Below are 19,719 nucleotides of genomic sequence, written 5' to 3' on the forward strand. Positions count from 1 at the left end.
TAGGAGCAATCTCAAGGCCTCTGTGACACCCACATCCCTTTCCCCCGCACCACCCAGAATGCTCGGAAGCATCCCAACCGGAGCATGTTGCGCCACATTGGTGGAGCAGCAGTGCCACCTTCTGTTCACTGATATAACTGCAGGTCATCTTTTGGCATGTTCACTGTATACTGTATGTAGCATGTTCACCGTTCATGTCCTTGAGGTTGATAAATGTATTCTTTGTCCATCCTGAAAAGCAGTGTTCTCTCTCTCTCTCTCTCTCTCTCTCTGTGTGTGTGTGTGTCTCTCTCTCAAAATCCGGCATGTTGAACCAGAAGTAAATTGCATTTTGCTCTGTGGGGTTCTTCGGACGTGGTGGCGCTGTGGGTTAAACCACAGAGCCTAGGACTTGCCGATCGGAAGGTCCACGGTTCAAATCCCCGCGACGGGGTGAGCTCCCGTTGCTCGGTCCCTGCTCCTGCAGTTCGAAAGCATGTCAAATTGCAAGTAGATAAATAGGTGCCGCTCCAGCGGGAAGGTAAACGGCGTTTCCGTGCGCTGCTCTGGTTCTCCAGAAGCGGCTTAGTCATGCTGGTCACATGACCTGGAAGCTGTAGGCCGGCTCCCTCGGCCAATAAAGTGAGATGAGCGCCACAACCCCAGAGTCGGCCATGACTGGACCTAATGGTCAGGGGTCCCTTTACCTTTTACCTTTAATGTGCAGGAATCCGCACATTAATGTGCAGGGATTGGCAGATGAAGAAGCTTTTCATGGCAATAATTCCTTCAGATCAAGCTGCTTGTTACAAGTCCAGCTAAAGAGTAGAGCTGAATATTGAGAAAACCTCCCCCCCCCCCCCAGATTAGCCAACTTTTCATTTTTTAACAACTCCCTGCTTCTGTGCCTCCAACTGCAGGCATAAGTAGACAACAATGCTTATTTGCATGCTGCAAAAAGCGATGCCCTATTGATTTCTGGAGATCAAGCTTAAACAACAGCCGGTCATGTGGTATCTTAAAGATTAACAGATTTTATTTATGGCATAAGCTTTTGCAGACAAGAGCCTGTGTTATCGGAAGCATGAAATGTTATCTTTAGCTGGTGGCTAAATATTATATCCATGGATGCAAAAAAGAAGTATCATGTGCCAGCCAGGCTTGTTTCCCCCCTGGTCATTTGGAAACTCTACTATAGTTGTGCTAACCTGGCACCCTCTGGAGCAGCTGTTCTCAACCTGTGGGTCCCCAGATGTTGTTGGACTACAACTCCCATCATCCCTGAGGTCTGGCCTTGCTAGCTAGGGGTGATGGGAGTTGTAGTTCAACAACATCTGGGGACCCACAGGTTTAGAAAGGCTGCAAGGTTTTGGACTACAGCTCTCATCATCCCTGACCGTGGGGCTGATGAGAATTGTAGTCCAGCAACATCCCAACATCTGAAGTTCAACATCAAAAAAACGAAGATCATGGCCACTGGTCCCATCACCTCCTGGCAAACAGAAGGGGAAGAAATGAAGGCAGTGAGAGGTTTTACCTTCTTGGGCTCCATGATCACTGCAGATGGTGACAGCAGCCACGAAATTAAAAGATGCCTGCTTTTTGGGAGAAAAGCGATGGCAAATCTTAAAAAGCAGAGACATCGCCTTGCCAACAAAGGTCCGTATAGTTCAAGCTATGGTTTTCCCAGTAGTGATGTATGGAAGTGAGAGCTGGGCCATAAAGAAGGCTGATCGCCGAAGAATTGATGCTTTTGAATTATGGTGCTGGAGGAGACTCTTGGGAGTCCCGTGGACTGCAAGAAGATCAAACCTCTCCATTCTGAAGGAAATCAGCCCTGAGTGCCATAGGCGCCGACTCCATGGGGCTTGAGGGGGCCCGAGCCCCCTCAAAAATTCGTTTGGGGGGGCTCCGCCCCCCCAATAATCTCCGGCGCCCCTCCAGCAGAGCGCCATCGCCGCCCCTCCCCCAGCCCAAAATGCACAGGGAGGGGCGGGCTGCATGCCTCCTGCCCTCCCTCCCGAGCAAAAGCTCCACCCAATTTCCTTTGGAGCTGATTAATAGGCGCAGCACGCTCTCCCCTATTCGCTCACGAGGAGGCGGCACCACTTTATTTGCATATTCATGAGCTTATTTATTATTCATGAGCTTTCCCGGGGCCCCCCAATATTTTTTATAAGTCCGCGTCCCTGCTGAGTGCTCACGGGAAGGACAGATCCTGAAGCTGAGGCTCCAATACTTTGACCACCTCATGAGAAGGGAAGACTCCCTGGAAAAGACCCTGATGTTGGGAAAGATGGAGGGCACAAGGAGAAGGTGACGACAGAGGACGAGGTGGTTGGTCAGTGTTCTCGAAGCTACCAGCATGAGTTTGACCAAACTGTGGGAGGCAGTGGAAGACAGGACTGCCTGGCATGCTCTGGACTAAACAACAACAACATCCCAAGAGCAGCAAATTGGGGAAGAGTAGCTAAAGAGCTACTTGAAAGAGCAAACTTCCCCACCTCCCATCATCAAGTGTAGAGATGGTCAATGATTCTAAGTGGCAAGTATACTAGGATGCTATTTTTATGCAAATGAGTGAATGCTTTTATGTGTATAAAAGCATAGGAGCAGAAAGCATCCTTATATTTGGAATTAATTAAGCCAGAACAATTTTCACTTTAGCCTTCCGGCCACAAAAACAAATTAAAAGCTCTTTTCAGCCATAAGGAACAGGAGAAATTCCAAGCAGCTTGGATTGTGTGGTGTATTGGCCCTCCTGGCTTGCCGTAGCAGAATGTTAGGTCTTGGGTACTGTGCTTTCAGTTTTGCCTTGCAAGCTGCAGTCTGAAGTGGTCTTTTACTCCATAACCCTCTTATGTATTAAAGTTATCCACCCTACTCTGTGGGCTTTGCTGCAGGATGCAGTTTATTGAGTACAAATACATGACGTGGACAGCTGTGTGACAGGCAGATATTCAGCAGATAACACTCACCCCCCCACACACACATTACCTCTCCATGCTGCAAAAAGCTTCACTAATTTGTACAGGCAGCACAATCAATAGGCACCATGCCTTAATGTGTTCAGTACAAAAAGAAGAGTCTCTGCCCTCAAGGAGCTTACAGTACCAATGTTGGCAGTGGGTGAGACTCAAAGATAGGGCTAGCACTGAATGAAAGTGAGCAGATGCCATTATATGATGCACTGAAACTTGGCTGCATCTGGAGATGAGGATTAGGGCTAAAATCAAAGGTTCCGTGGAAAAGATGAAATGTGAGGAGGGATCTGAGGCAGGAGGCGATCCAGCTGCTTAACAAAGCATGCAGACTTCCTCAGATTTCTTTGTCTTTTTTCAACCATTAGAATCTAATGGTCTTTTCTTTGTAACCATTAGAATCCAATCTATTCACTTAACTAGTTGCTGAAATGCTGAGTAATAATAGAGCTTTAAAAGCGCTAGATGGGCACAAGGGTGTGGAGAAATGGGAGGATTAGAAAAGAGCTAATGAAGAAAGGATCGTGGCGATTTTTCAATGAAACTTGCCTCCTCCCTAACACAGGATAAGCAATTCAGGGTTGGGGTTATCTTGATTGATGGCAGCCATTCTAATTAGTTGAGTTTCATTTTTTAAAATTCCTTGTCAGCCCCAAAGGGAATGATAGAATTTTCTGGAAACCTATTGCAAGGTTTTTTGGTGTGGGTCAGGGTCAAAGGTTTAAAGGTGTGGTCCCTCTTTCCTTCCTTTAGCTGCAAAAAGGGTGTGTGTGTGTGTGTGTGTGTGTGTGTGTGTGTGTGGTGGGGATGTTCTGTCTGAACTGGAAGCAAGGGGTTTCTACATTAAAAGCCTGTGTTCCAGCACACTTTGTATTACAAACCACATACACACACACACACACACAATGGGCTTGCTGGTTTTACATTAGGACTGCAATATTAAAGTCAATTTCTAAACCACAGAGCCTAGGGCTTGCCGATCAGAAGGTCGGCGGTTCGAATCCCCGCGACGGGGTGAGCTCCCGTTGCTCGGTCCCAGCTCCTGCCAACCTAGCAGTTTGAAAGCACATCAAAGTGCAAGTAGATAAATAGGTACCGCTCCGGCGGGAAGGTAAACAGTGTTTCTGTGCACTGCTCTGGTTCGCCAGAAGCAGCTTAGTCATACTGGCCACATGACCCGGAAGCTGTCTGCGGACAAACGCCGGCTCCCTCGGCCAATAAAGCGAGAATAAAGCGACCCCCAGAGTCGGTCACGACTGGACCTAACGGTCAGGGGTCCCTTTACCTTTTTACTAGTGAGTGAGCCCTACTGACCACATGGATAGAATGGGGCTGCAGGTAATTGCCCCATTTTCCTTGGGGTCAGGCAGCATTTCCCTTATGGAGGGGTAGGGAACCTTCCCCCCACCCCCACCCCAGTCACATTCCATAGGGATAATCTTCTGGAAGCTGCTTACTAGTGGTGGGTGAGCTCAGAACTGAAATTAGGAAGGTGATTTGTTTTGGGGGGACAGACATAAGTTCCCTCCATCTAGTCCACTGATACTCAAACTCCAGTTAGACACACACACGGTGTGTTTTAAGTGTGCTTTAGAAAATTAAGCCACGCCATTAGATGCACAACCATCCCATGATCTCTTTCTCTTTCCATCGCCCCAGCCTCCTGCAACCCTGCCAATGACATCACAATGACAATGACATCACAGTTGGAGGCGGTTGGAGGATGGATGGCAGCTAACAGATTGAGGTTGAATCCTGACAAGACAGAAGTACTGTTTTGGGGGGACTTCAGATGGGCGGGTCCTGAATGGAGTAACTGTGCCCCTGGAGGACCAGGTGCGCAGCCTGGGAGTCATTCTGGACTCACAGCTGTCCACGGAGGCGCAGGTCAAATCTGTGTCCAGGGCAGCTGTCTACCAGCTCCATCTGGTACGCAGGCTGAGACTCTATCTGCCTGCAGACTGTCTCGCCATGCTCTGGATATCTCCCACTTGGACAACTGCAATGCGCTCTATGTGGGGCTACCTTTGAAGGTGACCCAGAAACTACAACTAATCCAGAATGTGGCAGTTAGACTGGTGATTGGGAGCGGCCGCCGAGACCTACACTGGCTCCCAGTACGTTTCCGAGCACAATTCAAAGTGTTGGTGCTGACCTTTAAAGCCCTAAACGGCCTCGGTCCAGTATACCTGAAGGAGCGTCTCCACCTCCATCATTCTGCCCAGACACTGAGGTCCAGCGCTGAGGGCCTTCTGGCGGTTCCCTCACTACGAGAAGCCAAGTTACAGGAAACCAGGCAGAGCGCCTTCTCGGTAGTGGCACCCACCCTGTGGAACGCCCTCCCATCAGATGTCAAAGAGATAAATAATTACCTGACATTCAGAAGACATCTTAAGGCAGCCCTGTTCAGGGAAGCTTTTAATGTTTAATAGGTTATTGTATTTTAGTGTTTGGTTGGAAGCCACCCAGAGTGGCTGGGGAAACTCAGCCAGATGGGCAGCGTATAAATATTATGATGATGATGATGATGATTATTATTATTATTATTATTATTATTATTATTATTATTATTACTACAGTGAGGGAAGTAGCTAAGGATCCATTGGGTTGCCTTGACAGCCCCAGCACTGCACTGCAAGGATGCAAAGGAATCCCCATTGGTTGCCCTGTTTATTTCAGTTCAGGCAAAGGGGTGCACTGGGGGAGGTTAGTGCGCAGATGGCATCATTGATCAATCACCTCTTTGCCCCCATCCCACCAACTTACCTTGTTATGAACTGCCTAGAGAACTTTGCACGAAGGACAGTGCATACATTTAATAAATAGTAATAAATCATATGAGGGACGAGGGTGGCGCTGTGGGTAAAAGCCTCAGCGCCTAGGGCTTGCCGATCGAAAGGTCGGCGGTTCGAATCCCCGCGGCGGGGTGCGCTCCCGTTGTTCGGTCCCAGCGCCTGCCAACCTAGCAGTTCGAAAGCACTCCCGGGTGCAAGTAGATAAATAGGTACCGCTCTGGCGGGAAGGTAAACGGCGTTTCCGTGTGCAGCTCTGGCTCGCCAGATGCAGCTTGTCACACTGGCCACGTGACCGGAAGTGTCTTCGGACAGCGCTGGCCCCCGGCCTCTTGAGTGAGATGGGCGCACAACCCTAGAGTCTGTCAGGACTGGCCCGTACGGGCAGGGGTACCTTTACCTTTTTACCTTTAATAAATAATAATAATAATAGCATCACATCTATGGAGCCAAGAGTTCCAGGAAACGGTGCTAACTGAATTCATATGTTCCCAGGGTGAAAATTTGCGCCTTGGCCTCCCAGAGGCTTTCGCAAATGGTTCCTTGTCCGTTTGTCCTTCTCTGGCAACTGGCCGCAGACAGCCTTGACGGCTCGGCGAAACAAACCCCGTCTAGACTGGAGGGAGTCGCTCGTCAACTGAAATAATATGCTCTGCCTTAACAACGTGTGACAAATAAACAGCCCCTGCCAAAGGGAGAATGCCAGATACACTTCAGTCAGGGGGAAATTAAAGAGCCATAGGGAAGGCATGGCTCCGTTTGCAGCCGAGAGCTTGTTTGCAAGCAGTGCGGTGGGGTGTGTGATATACATATTTAAAATATTGTTGAGATTGCCAGCCGTGGGCAGGGATTGCCGTTTTGCTTGTTTTTGTTTTGGAGAATGCCAAGCGTAACGTGCAGCATTTTAATAAACTAAAAATAATAATGTTTTTCGAATTTTAATTTGGGGGCTGTTTTTAATCAGCGTCTGGGTGATTTCTGGTAATGCGTTTCATTCTTTTAATATAGAAGCTGCCATGGGAAGGTGGGGTGTTTTTTTAAAAAAACCCTTAAAAGGTAGATAATAAATATTTTGGATAAATAACTGAACAAGCTAAATCGAGATTGCAAACAGTGGGGGTGGGAAATGATAAGGCCTAGTGTTCACTGAGGTGCTCAACCCTTGACTGGGCTATATTAATTCAGAAGGCGAGTGTGGTTTCACATAACTTAATGTTTCTCCTTAAAAACCTTTTTTTAAAAGCCCTTAGCACAGAACATTGGAATTCCATCGTACCTGACATATTCATTTCCTACGTGGGTTTTCTAAAACACAGAATTCAGTCAGGTCAGCCTCTTCTTGCAGTCTGAAGGGGTACAGTCTTGGCCCAGGCAGTCTGAGAACTAGGCCTTCACATGCTTATTTGGTTTCGCCTTAAGTACCAGCTTTAAAAAAGAAATTAAAGAAAATCAGTTATCCTGGAAATCAGGATATCTGATAGAGACGTCTTGCCTCAGCCCAGACAAAGGTTTTGGGTGTTAAGCTCTGGTTCCTCAAGAATGAGAAACCTTACATATGATGAGAAATTATCTTTGAATGCTCCAGGACTGAGCAGAATGGTGAGCAATGTGAACTTGTGGTCTCTCTTGGGGAGAGAGAAAAAGAAGAAAAGCAAAAGTCCCGTTTACCTACCCGGATTCAAATCCCAGCTTCAGCCATAAAGCGCTGTTATAAGAATTCTAAGGTCCCAAATATAAAAGAAGCATTCACAAATGTACAAGGCAAACACATACATAAGTGCAGTATATAAACCACGTGTCTGAAATAGTACAGGAGAGCAATCCTGAAACCATGTTGACTCTCCCAGTGACCTCAAATATTTCTCTGCAAGATGGAAGGAAATGGGAAAGCCTCTCTGTTGTATTTTGCTTACCTGTCTTAAGGACGTATTTGTGTATGAATAGGGTGAGCCTGTGACCCGGATTCAGGAATTAAAGTATTTACCATCACAAAAGAATGGCCAAGCTGCTCAGGTAAAGCAATCAGTGACCATTGTCAGGTATCCTGGCAAACAGGATTTCTGCTGTAAACAGCCTCCTGTGATGTATTTCTGCTGTAGACCCACCTCCTTCTGTGATGTATGTATGATGCTTTAGGGAGTGGTCTTGAGCTACAGGGTGGGCAATTTCAAGAGTCTATATAAGGGCTTGCGCACCATTGTTCTGGGTTCCTCCTCGCTCCTGCGTGTGGTGAGTGGGGACCCTGTTGCAACAGTTTAATAAAGATCAGGCTTACTAGCTGCTTTGCTTCTCAGTATTCTCTGGTTGGCCTCTGTTGTTTTCTCCTACCAATAGGGAACCCACTTTAGGACTCTTGGATATCCCATAAGGGAAAAGGAGCTGGTTTTTTCTGTAACAGCGCAATTGGCGAATTTGAGTCAATCACGCTCTCTCAGCCTAACCAATCTCATAGGGTTGTTGCAGGAATAAAGGAGGGTAGTCCCGTCCATGGACACCCCAGCCTTGCTCCTTTGTGGAAAGGTGGGATATAAATGCAATTAGTTGCTGGCCTCTGTCTCGGGAGACCGTGGAGGAGTGCGCCTTTGGGGGTGAAGTCAAACCGCTGGAGAGTTACAGTGCCTGCTGTGGCTGCGGAGACTGACATGGGAGAGACATGTTTTGTTGCAGCTGGGGCAGGATGAAATGTCTGGTTGTGCTGCTGTACAGGCAAGCCACGATTTGCGCAGGGATTGCGTTTGTCCCCTGTGTGTGCATAAGCCCACCCCATCCTGCCCCCCATTACTCTCTCTTTAAGGTCTAAAATGACCCGCACGTCAGCGGCCCCGTATCAATTGAACATGCATGAAAGGGTTGCCGCCTGTAGTAATAGTATAGGCATGCAGCAGTTTGATGAGATATTATCCAGAGTTTGCAACTAATTGCACTGTGGAGGTGCCCGGTGACTGTGGCAGATAACCAGCCACAGATCCGGCTGAACAGGATTGTGCAAGCTCTAACCCTAAAGCATGACACACATGGGATATAGTGTTCTTTATTCCTACGGCGAGAAGAGTTCTGTGAAGCCCAAGTTCCAGTGTAAGAGTCGGAATGTATTGATTAATTAAACAACTTTCTAAAGTATTCCCACACCATAATAGAAATCTGGAAGAATTTCAGCAGTTCCTCCAAGATCACATGGACTTATGAGAGACAAGAAAAACCGAAGGGAGGCTTCCATAACCAGGAAGGAAATCAAAGTGTGTGCCAGTCAGATGGGAGGAGTGATCCCTGACCAGGCAGACACCATTAACAGAATGGCAGCTAAACAGCTAAATTGATCTGATTGTGTCATCTCTGAACCAGAAGGGAGAAACAAATTGCAAGTCACACACAGAAGAGGTTGTCAAAGGTTCCAGAGAATTCCTACTTCCGAGTTTCTTATTTTACTCACGCGTTAAAAACACCCCCCTCCACTTTTTGCAGCCCTACCTAGAAATGTGGTTTGTTTAAATGACTTGGACAAAATGTGACAGTGCTAGAAACCAACAGTTTAGCATCTCCTGGTAATCCTGTTTCTGTGCTGTCAGTTCTGGGTCTGCAAAATTCAAATTCTGCTGCACCAAGAAAAGTGGAATGGATCACTTGGCGTAATCATAACAGCAAGCCTACGTCTGTGTACTCAGAAGTGAGTTCCATAAAGTTCAACAGACTTTACTCCCAGGTAAGTAGGTGAGGAAGCCGATTTCTGGTTTTGATACTTGCGCAAAAGGCGTAGAACCCAAATGCCCCAAGCCCTGGAACTGTCATTCCACCTCTTCTCTGATTTCTGCAGGTATTTCATACATAGCTCCCAGCTCCATGGGATATACAGCTGTTGTGGATAACCCACCACCACCAAGAATCTGAATTCTGCACAAAATTATGTACTTTCCCTCTAGAACCAGGGTAGGGAACTTCTGCCCAAGAAGTGAAATGTGGTTGTCTGTCCAGGTATCACTGCATAGCCCTTGGGGTTCTTCATGAGCCTACTCTCCCCAATGCCTCTTGCTTGCTGGATGGGTGGAACTTTTGTATGGGTGGAATGTAGCTTATGAAAGATTAAGAGTGTCACACCCATTTTCCTGCTCCCTTTTGCCTCTGGCCTTCCCACCACTGGTGTGCACACCGCCCCCCCAGCCAATTACGCAGGAGGAGATGTGACCTTGGGCTAAAAAAAGACACCTCAATCACAACCAACGGCAAGCCCTGCCTAAGACGTCATTAGCAAGGCTAACTCCCACCCAAAGAGAAGTATTGCTTTGGCGCTTGTCTTCGGTTATTTCAGCAGCTGATCTGTTGGTACAAATACCACCCATAACATGGGTTTAGACAGCTGGGTGTCAGGAAGGAGAATTCCCATTCACCATGTCCATTAAACGGACTATTATTAAGACAACTCCTCTTTGGAAGCAGCCACCAGCCATGCTCTGACCTAGCAACAAAACAAAAGAATCTGAAGAGGACCAGAAAGCTCTTAGAACAGGGTGAAGCACGTGCATCTCCGGCCAACAAGGGGTGTCTAAGGTGGAGGGAGGATGCCAGGAAAGAGAGACTTTTGTCCCTGCTCCCTGGTTTCCCACTCACTAGCCCCCACCACCACTGAAACAGTGACGAGACTCAGTAAGAGCCAGAAACCGGATACATCAAAAACTGTGGTCATGTTGCATTTTGGTCAGTGCGAAACAGACAGGAAGAGGGGACAGCTGGGGACACAGTAGGTTAATGGGGGAGATCCCACGTGGCTCCTCATCGCAGTAGTGACCACTTGATCTGTTCCTTTGCTGACTGCAGCACCTGCAGACAAAAGTTGAAGGATTCAGATTTTTTTCAGCCTGCAGGATTCGGTAGAAACACATTCTCCACTAACCCAACCCTTTTGTGGTTAACAGGAAACACCTTGGTGGCAAACGCCTTAAATACTATCTGGAAAAGGATTCGTACTGCATGCACACATACAAACATTGCCACCACCAGCCACAGCTGTACATCGCTAAAAATGCATATTCCCCTGTGACACTTCTGGAAAGGGGCTGAGCGACTTGCTTTTTCCAAAATGCAATGCCTGATATCTAAAAGCACTAGGGGCATTTCCTATGCACTGCACTTAAGCTCAGCCCTTTCACCAGCCAAGATTCTGCTTAGGCTCCCTTTGGCTTGTGAGATTTAATCAACAGGTTTCCATACTTATTTCTATAGCCATAAAGACTATGAAGATTGGGTTGCTGTTCTTTCTTTTTTTGGCAGTCACGAATATCAGCATATTAAATTCTACATCAGACGCCAAAAATGTATTTATGGGATGCGATAGGCAGACGTATACTCCTAGCATGCCTCCTCAATTATTATTTATTTTACTTCATAAAATTTATATACCGTTTGATTGTAAAAACCTCAAGGTGAGTGTTCATCTGGCAACAAGGATAAAAAGATGAACACCAAAATAGGCCAGAATCATACCACATTATGATCAAATCAAGATCCAAATGCATGGGTAAACAGAAATGTTTTTGGCTGGCACATCAAGTTAAACAAAGTTGGTGCAATATCCCGGAAGCTTCAGGGAAAGGGGGAGGGGGAGGAGACATGTAGAAAAAGTGGTACCAGCAGCATTTAATGAAAGGTACCCAGCGAGATGTAGGCAGAAGACATACCTGTGACACTGTCTGCTCTGTAAGAGGGACATCCTCTCCCTGAAATACAAAGGGGGGAAACCACAAATTCAATGGCGTGCAGAAATAATAAAGCAATTGAAAGCAGGCCTGACCTGCCACTGCAAGAACAGAATGCTGGACTATATAGAATTTCAGCCTAATACAGCAAGGCTCTTCTAGATCTACTGACTCCTAAAAGGAGACCCCACGCCTCTCTACTACATATCTGCTCTTGAGTTCCCAGCTCCCACCCAGGAGTTATGGATTGCTCAGAAAACTACCGCCCAATGTCATTTAGTCTAACCACTAACCAGATTACCACCAGCAGCCTCCTCTTCCTTCCCCCCATCAACCTACCGTATTTTTCGCTCCATAAGACGCACCTGACCATAAGACGCACCTAATTTTTAGAGGGGGAAAGCAAGAAAGAAAAAAAATCTGCGCAGAGCATGTAAGCGGCTCTCGCTGTTCTTGCTTTTAAACAAGCAAAGCGAGAGCCGCTTACATGGCTTCTCTCCTGCTTTGCGCAGCTCACACTTTGCTTGCCCATCCCTCCTCCCACCTCGCTGTAAAAGAGGAGGAGGAGACACTCGCTTGCTTTACAGCGAGGCAGGAGGAAGTATGGGCAAGCAAAGTGAGAGCTGCTCAAAGTGGGACAAAAGCCATGTAAGCGGCTCTCGCTTTGCTTGCCCCCGTCCGTCCCTCCTCCTGCTTCACTGAGAAGCCAGCAGAGCAAGAGCCGCTCAGCGCTCCCTTTAAAGAGCCACGCCGAGCCTGTGTGCGGCTCTTGCTGGCTTTTCCAGGAGGTAGGGAAGGGACAGAGGGCAGCCCGTCTGTCCCTTCTCCCACCTCAGGGAAAAGCCAGCAAGAGCCGCACACAGGCTCGGCACGGCTCTTTAAAGGGAGCGCTGAGCAGAACCTCCTGCCTGCATTCGCTCCATAAGACACACACACATTTCCCCTTACTTTTTAGGAGGGAAAAGTGCGTCTTATGGTGCGAAAAATACGGTATGCAATTTGGTCTTAAAAAAAATATTTTATTAGATTTCAAATATATTAAGGGGGGGGGAGTAAACAACATATACAAAAAACAAACCAACCCACACCCCTCTCCCCAACACTGCAATTGGTTAATTTCTTCTGTCGTAAAATGGGTTCTGTGCCCTTCAGCAGGGACAGAGGTCAGCAGAGAGGTCATGCCTACTGAAGAGGCATTCAAGGAAGAAGAAGAGAGATGGGTTTCACTTACCCGCACAGCAACTCTATGTAGTACCTGCTGGGGGTCACTCTCAAGAATCACCCTGTAAGAGATGAAGAAGCAATCATTCACTCAGCTGGGCTACACTCCAAGGGCAGGAAAGATAGAAGAGTCATGCAAATGCAAGGGCCACCATTAAGAATGCACATTCTTTCAACGCACGCACACACACACACATACACACACAAACACACACACGTATCAGATCCAGAAAAGAGCTGTGAGAAGTCTAGAAGTTTAGTGTTGTGGCTGGACTTACCCGCCATCCACAATTTCATCCACTGCCAGGAAAAGGCCCTCCATGTTTTCCATAAGTGCTCGCTTCTCCACATTCTTCCTACAGAAGGACAAACCAGATTCTGCTCAGTTGAGAAGCTGAGGGTCTAGGTCTCATCTTACCACCCAGGGCATCTCACAACCTAGCTCACTGTCAGAGCCTTAAGCAGAGACCTTACTCAGACGTGCCGCACATTTAAAAGCTTTGCTGTGCAATCGCAAGGATGATGAAGGGGCTGGGTGAGATGCAGTGAGGCTTTAAAAGGGATTTGGGCCAATTCCTGGAGGATAAGGAACCACAAGTGGGGAGACTGCTGTTACACTCATGTGTTGCTTGAGGGTTCCCCCAGGCATCTGGTTGCACATCGGGCTGTGAGAACATGATGCTGAACTAGATGGGATTTTGGACTGATCCAGCAGGGCTCTAATGACTAGCAACTTGATGATAATCTCAGGATTCTTTAATTCTGCCCTGGATTTCAGGGCTTGTACCCTGAACCATGGGACACACAAAACCATACACAAAGGCCTTCCTTTAAATGGGGCTTGAGCATACACATGTATTATGCACCACCACCACCACCCACACAAAGAAATTGCAATTCTACATTAATAAAAGCCGTATTCCAGAACCTAAATAAATATGGACAAATGTGTATTTAATACAAAAGCAGGGGGGTTGGAGCTCCCTCCCAGCTCAGATTAGAAAGGCCCTTTCCCCTCTTGAGCTTCAGGTGCCTGACCAAGACCTTTCCTTTCCAGCAGACATTTAAAGGAATTTTTCTGTTTTTAAGACTAATAGTAATTGATTTTATCCATTGTATGCTTTTAGTAATTTTTATGTACACCACTTACGAGATGTCGGCAATTAAATATCTTCAACAAATAAATATATAATATAGTTAAGGCAAGCAGCGCAATCATCTATTCGTTGCCATGAATATATTCCGCTTCTGCTTAGACATGGGTTAGGAAGCCAGAAGATGTGATGTGTATGTAAGGCTTTAGTTCGCCTCTAGCAGCTTCTAACCACCCCAATAGTTCCCTTCTAAAGTACAAAAGCCACAATTTTTAGAGGCTTGATTCTGTGCTTTTGCTGTGCCAGAACAGACACGCCTAGCATATCATCTTTATTATTGCTGAAAAAGGAAAAAGGCACGACAGGACCCATATCCTGCACATCTGCCTCTGCCAAGGAAACCTTCTCTTTCTACTCACATGTGGCTGCCAGCTGGACCCTTTTATATGATCTTATCCCGGCTTACACACCTTCCTGAATAACCCATAACTGAGGTTGCAATCCTAAACTCACTTATATGTGGGAGTAAATCCCACCGAACTTCAATGGGCCTTTTTAATCTGTCTTCATTATTCTGAGTCCAATTATAAATAACTATTTACATTATAAAACATGATGAGATGATACTATGAGGCAGCAGCTAAATGTGTTGCCCAAATTAAATTGCCCAGGGAAAATGTCTTGGTCTGTAAGTGCCAGTGCCAGTCTTTATTTCTGGGTAAACATGCACAGTATAGCACTAGGGGTCACTTAAACCATTTTGGAGACAGGAGGCTGAAAATAGACTTTCAATTGATTTTATTGTGACTTAAAACATCCGAGGGGTTGGGGGTGGAATCCAAACAATTAAGTACTTTTTTTTTTTTTTTTGCACTTCCAACACATTAAAAAATTAGGAAGTGCTTTCGTTCTCCGTGGTGTACCCAACCCCAAAATGAATGCATTTGAGGCACAAAAACAATCCCCACATTTCACCCTGTGCAACCAGCTCAGCCACGACCAGAAAGCAGATTCTTACCGCAGCATCTGACTGAGTGAGTCGAAGAGACAGTTCAGCACAGCCATTAGCATTAGCTGCAAAGGAGAAGACAAAAGTTTCAGAGCAAAGGAACCACACACACATGCACACAATCCATGCGATCGCATACAAAAGTGGCTCAAGGCAAAGCTGGCTTTGGAGCAATTTTGGGGGGTAATTCCTAGAGGGCAATAGCATGGCATTGATTGCCAGCACCCCCACCCACCCCAAGGACATAGAAATCCAGGCTCTTCTTGCTCTGTTGAAGTCATCCCTCTTAAAGCAGGGCTATGAAAGCCATGCCCCCAATATTCTCTTAGACTACAACTCCCATCAACCTCTCACTATTGGCTATGCTGGCTGTGGCTGATGTTAGGTGAAGTCACACAACAACTGAAGAACCACAGGTTCCCCACCTCTGCCTTAAAATAATCCTGTGGGACTGTCAACTATTTTCAGGGAGGGTGGAGGAGTTCAACAAATCTCTCTCGCCTCAGCACTGCAGTGGCAATCAGCATTGCAAGCATGCTTTGTGGCAGAGGAAGAAGCCAGGGATCTCACACAGCACAAAGATCATGACCAGCAGGGAAGCCAGGATAGTCAAAATCTTGCATGCGTCATTTCTGCAGAAAAGCCTCTTTGCCACCTAAGGATATACACACCTCATTTTCATAGGAGCTGCCGATGACGTAGAAATACAGGTCAATGCTGCTCTTGTAAACAACTGTCAGTCCCTCTAGGAGAGCAATCTCACCTAGGTGGAGGGAGACAGAAAAGGAATAAAATAACAAAAATAATAAGAGCTAGAAGAGAACATGAAGACTACAAGAAAAGCAGCACTCTTCCTGTTTTTCTCAATAGCTGCTAAGCAAGAAAGCAACATCCAGAGTCATCACAAAATCTTTGGGTGAGTGCGCCACTGTAGGAAGATCTATCTGATTTGAGGGTGCTGCTGTTTAAATTGGACTACAATCTTGAACTGGCACCACTTGCTGCATAGTGCAGACACCGCCAGCAATCATGCCCACATGCAGCACACATTTACACAAATGAGGTGCACTCTGCCAAACATCCAAGTGCAGAAACCGCTGGCTGAATTGCGCTAGCTCAGCTGCACAAGCACAAATAGAACAGCTTCTTTATGAGAAGGAAAACTGAATGAAATTTCTTCTTTCAAGTGTTATCGCTGCTGCTTATGTCCTCCATGCACTCTGGAAGAGGCTGGAGGAGACTGAATTCGACTGGAATGTCGTTTCTTAATTTAGAATAGAGTCACGTTTTCCCCTGATGAAGAACATTTATATTCAAAATACATTGGGGTATGTCAAAGAACTGCTTCTTTATCAATCTTTCTTGCACTGTCATTTTGATTTCTCATCCCATACTAGTGTAGATACTGCCCTCCAATCAAAGCAAAGCCACTATACTCATGGTTATACACCCAAGGAGCAGCCAAACAGCTGCGGAGAGGGAAAACTTTTGCGACCTCCCTGCTCTACATTTTCTGCTGCTGTCTTTGCAAGAGAGGAGAACTGCTGGACTACCCCTGGAGGAGGACTTGCATCAATATTCACTGACTCCAACCTCTGGGTGGAGTGGGGAGTATTTTAAAAACCAGATAGACAAACAAAGAAAGCCATGTAGATGTGTCTGACTCTTCTGGCTGAAGGATTCCAGGGGCAGCCCTGTTTAAAATATGCATATATATGCATGTATATATTACAGTCCCAGGTGCCTTCTCCCATCACGCTCCCCAGCAGAACCTACTATCTGTCCGGTGAGTTTTGTTGAAAATGTTCTTCTCAAAGGCCTTCTGCTCCTTGACGGTGGGGTAGGTGTCATCATAGTACTGCAGGGGAAAAGAAAGTATGCTTGTTACATGAGAGGAATGCGAGACAAACCACTTGTTATGGTCAAATGCTGCTCATGTGAGCTGCACAAACATGACACTCAAACATTTATTTATTAAGCTTTATATTTTGTCAAGTTGTCTGTGCCTTTGAACAACTCCTAAGAGATCTCCTGCAATACAAGAACGGCTAAGGAAAATTTGGGAAATCTTTTTAGTGACAAAACTAACCTATGAAAAAAGAGCAATAAGCAACAAAAAGCCAATATTTATATAAATTTTATCTCGCTTTAGAGGGAATAAAATAATGACCAGATAAGACTATACAATTCTTTTTCACCAATATGATGCTCTTTCGCTCTTACCACCTCATTTTTGCGAAAGCATTCAAAAATCTAATTCTTTATCTATCCATTTAACTTAAGCTCTTAAAGCACAGGAAAATGCTATCATGAGGCAATCCAGTGTGACTATGTAAGTGACAAACCAGAGGCTCTCTCTGAGCTATATAAAATATAAAATATACATATAGTAACCAAATTTTGCATGATGGTTCCTGAGATCAAGGAGCAGGTTTTTGTCTACGTTTGGATACAAACTGGACACTGTTTCGAATAAAAATGGCAGAATGAACCTTTCAAAATTGCACTGGGTTCTGGGCGCTTCTTAGAATTCCTGAGCAGCACTGAGCACAAGGCTGCTAGACTGCCACACACACACAACTTTTAGAACAGGTAATAGTGTTTGTTTCCCATCATAACAGCTCTCACAGAAAAGGCTAAAGTGCGGGACACTTTCCTATTTTATACAGCGGCAGAGGCAGAAGCAGAGGCCCCTGGTGAGTGTGTGGCTCAGCGGGGATTTTAACCCAGGTCCCACAGCCTCCCTCCCTCCCCAAAAAAGTGAATTATGTCACCTGAAGGAGCGTCTCCACCCCCATCGTTCTGCCCAGACACTGAGGTCCAGCGCCAAGGGCCTTCTGGCAGTTCCCTCACTGCAAGAAGCCAAGTCACAGGGAACCAGGCAGAGGGCCTTCTCGGTTGTGGCGCCCGCCCTGTGGAACGCCCTCCCATCAGATGTCAAGGAAATAAACAACTCACTGACTTTTAGAAGACATCTGAAAGCAGCCCTGTTTAGGGAAACTTTTAATGTTTGATGGACTACTGTATTTTAATATTTTGTTGGAAGCCACCCAGAGTCACTGGGGAAACACAGCCAGATGGGCAGGGTATTATTATTATTATTAATAATAATAATAATAATTACTTTAGTTGTGGTCTGTGGGTTAGAACAGCCTTCGCCAACCTAGATCCATCCAGTTGTTTTAGACTGCAGCCTCTGTCAGCCCAACGTAACACAGCTGTGTTGCCTGGCGCTGATGAGAGTTGTAGTCCAAAGCCCTGGGGGGGGGGGCACCAGGCTGCAAAGGAAACACAAATCCATCCTCTGCCAAGACAGCAGGTGTAGAATTGGGGTTGGCACCATAGTGAAGAAAAAAAGGGAAACTACACTTTTTTGTAAGCTGACTTTTAGAAACAATTAGGTGGCATCTAAATGGTATTAAATAAATAAATAAATACACTGGGACTTTTCCCAGGAGACACTCATTTTGCGAACAGGGCAACATCGCAAGCAAATGATCCTGCACTTACAAAGCTACCTCAAGGATGGCATGGAGAATGAATGAATGAATGAATGAATGAATGAATATAATAATTTATTATTTATACCCCGCCCATCTGGCTGGGTTTCCCCAGCCACTCTGGGTGGCTTCCAACAAAATATTAAAATACAATAGTCTGTTAAACATTAAAAGCTTCCCTAAACAGGGCTGCCTTCTAGCAAGGAAGATTTTGCCCAAATAAATGGAGCCTCCAGATGTTGTTGGACTACTCCCATCAGCCAGCAGGGCCAATGGACAAGTCAAGATGGAAGCTAGACATCTGGAGGGTCACAGGTTCTCTACACTCTCGCGTAAAGGAGTGCCAGGTATCAGAACACACCGGATAGGAATCTACTAGCAAGAGTTAAGATAGATCACATGCTGCCTCAATGAGCACGGGTGACTGGACTAATGTCCTTCTTGCTCGGAAAGCAGGGGCTCAGTTAGGTCCATAAGAGCTCCCCAGCTCTCAATGACAACTCTGCCAGGCTGCTTTGCTCAGGCCCCTTGGAGCCTTGTACCTTCCCGCTCCTTCCAGATCCCCCTGAAAACTTACCTTGGCAAACAGACGGTCTCCATCGTTGTCCAAGATCAGGATGGCTTTCACAGTGTAGAGAGATGGCTCCTGCAAAGAAAAGCACAATGTCACAGGTCCATTCAAACAATACCATGTGCTGCTTCCTCTGACTGCTGACCTACCCAGGGGTAGGGCCACAGCTTCTGATGGGTGGCCCTAAGAGCTGTTACAAGAAGTAGGGCTGTGCATATACTATGCTCCTCCATACCAATTACTCCAGGCTGGAAGCAGTGTTCGAAATTAGGCAGGCGCCAGGCTTGTTTTGCTACTGGTGCAGGTCCAATTGTGACTACGTGGAGATTTCTGTGTGCCAAGCTGGCAGCTGCAGTTTAAAAACCTCTGCTTTGCTCCATAGTTATTACCATTTTCATTTCCACTGTGTGTTTTCTTCCTTCTTGCATACTGAAACAAGTGAATTGTTGCAAGAGCAAGCTACAGTCAAGCAATTTAATTGAGATCATAGAAATGTAGTGTTGGAAGAGATCCCAAGGGTCATTAAGTCCAACCCCTTGGTGAATAGACATTCCATTGTGGTGTCCGCAACCTAGACTGAAGGTGCCATTTGGCACGTAGCTTATATACCTGAATTTTTAACACTGCAGAGCTTGTAACACACTCAGTGGTTCCCATGTCTGACAATATTGAAGGCAACCACACTACACCAAACAGCAGCTCACAATGAGCTCCAGATCAGGTACCAGCTTGTCAGGACTAGGACCATAGTCTAGGACCTAGATAGCCCCAAATGCAGAGCAAATGTCACATCCCTATCCCAAGGTAAAGGAGAGATTAAGAATGTGTTGTATGCAAAAGGAGAAAATGGGGGCCACCTCCCTGCCATGTCTGCGGCTGAATGAG

The 19,719-nt window shown here is 46.3% G+C and overlaps 1 protein-coding gene across 1 annotated transcript; it reads right to left on the reverse strand.

Moving 5' to 3' along the window:
- Positions 1–10,409: 10,409 nt before the first annotated feature.
- LOC144326597 (coatomer subunit zeta-1-like) lies at positions 10,410–19,017 on the reverse strand (the record flags this gene model as incomplete). Its single annotated transcript, XM_077923069.1, has 8 exons — positions 10,410–10,564; positions 11,422–11,460; positions 12,671–12,722; positions 12,939–13,016; positions 14,773–14,828; positions 15,435–15,526; positions 16,540–16,621; positions 18,841–19,017. Coding segments are annotated over 8 exons (624 nt in total), but the record flags the coding sequence as incomplete, so codon positions are not given.
- Positions 19,018–19,719: the final 702 nt, after the last annotated feature.

This window comes from Podarcis muralis, unplaced genomic scaffold (assembly GCF_964188315.1).
Source record: "Podarcis muralis unplaced genomic scaffold, rPodMur119.hap1.1 HAP1_SCAFFOLD_214, whole genome shotgun sequence".
Classification (NCBI taxonomy): domain Eukaryota; kingdom Metazoa; phylum Chordata; class Lepidosauria; order Squamata; family Lacertidae; genus Podarcis; species Podarcis muralis.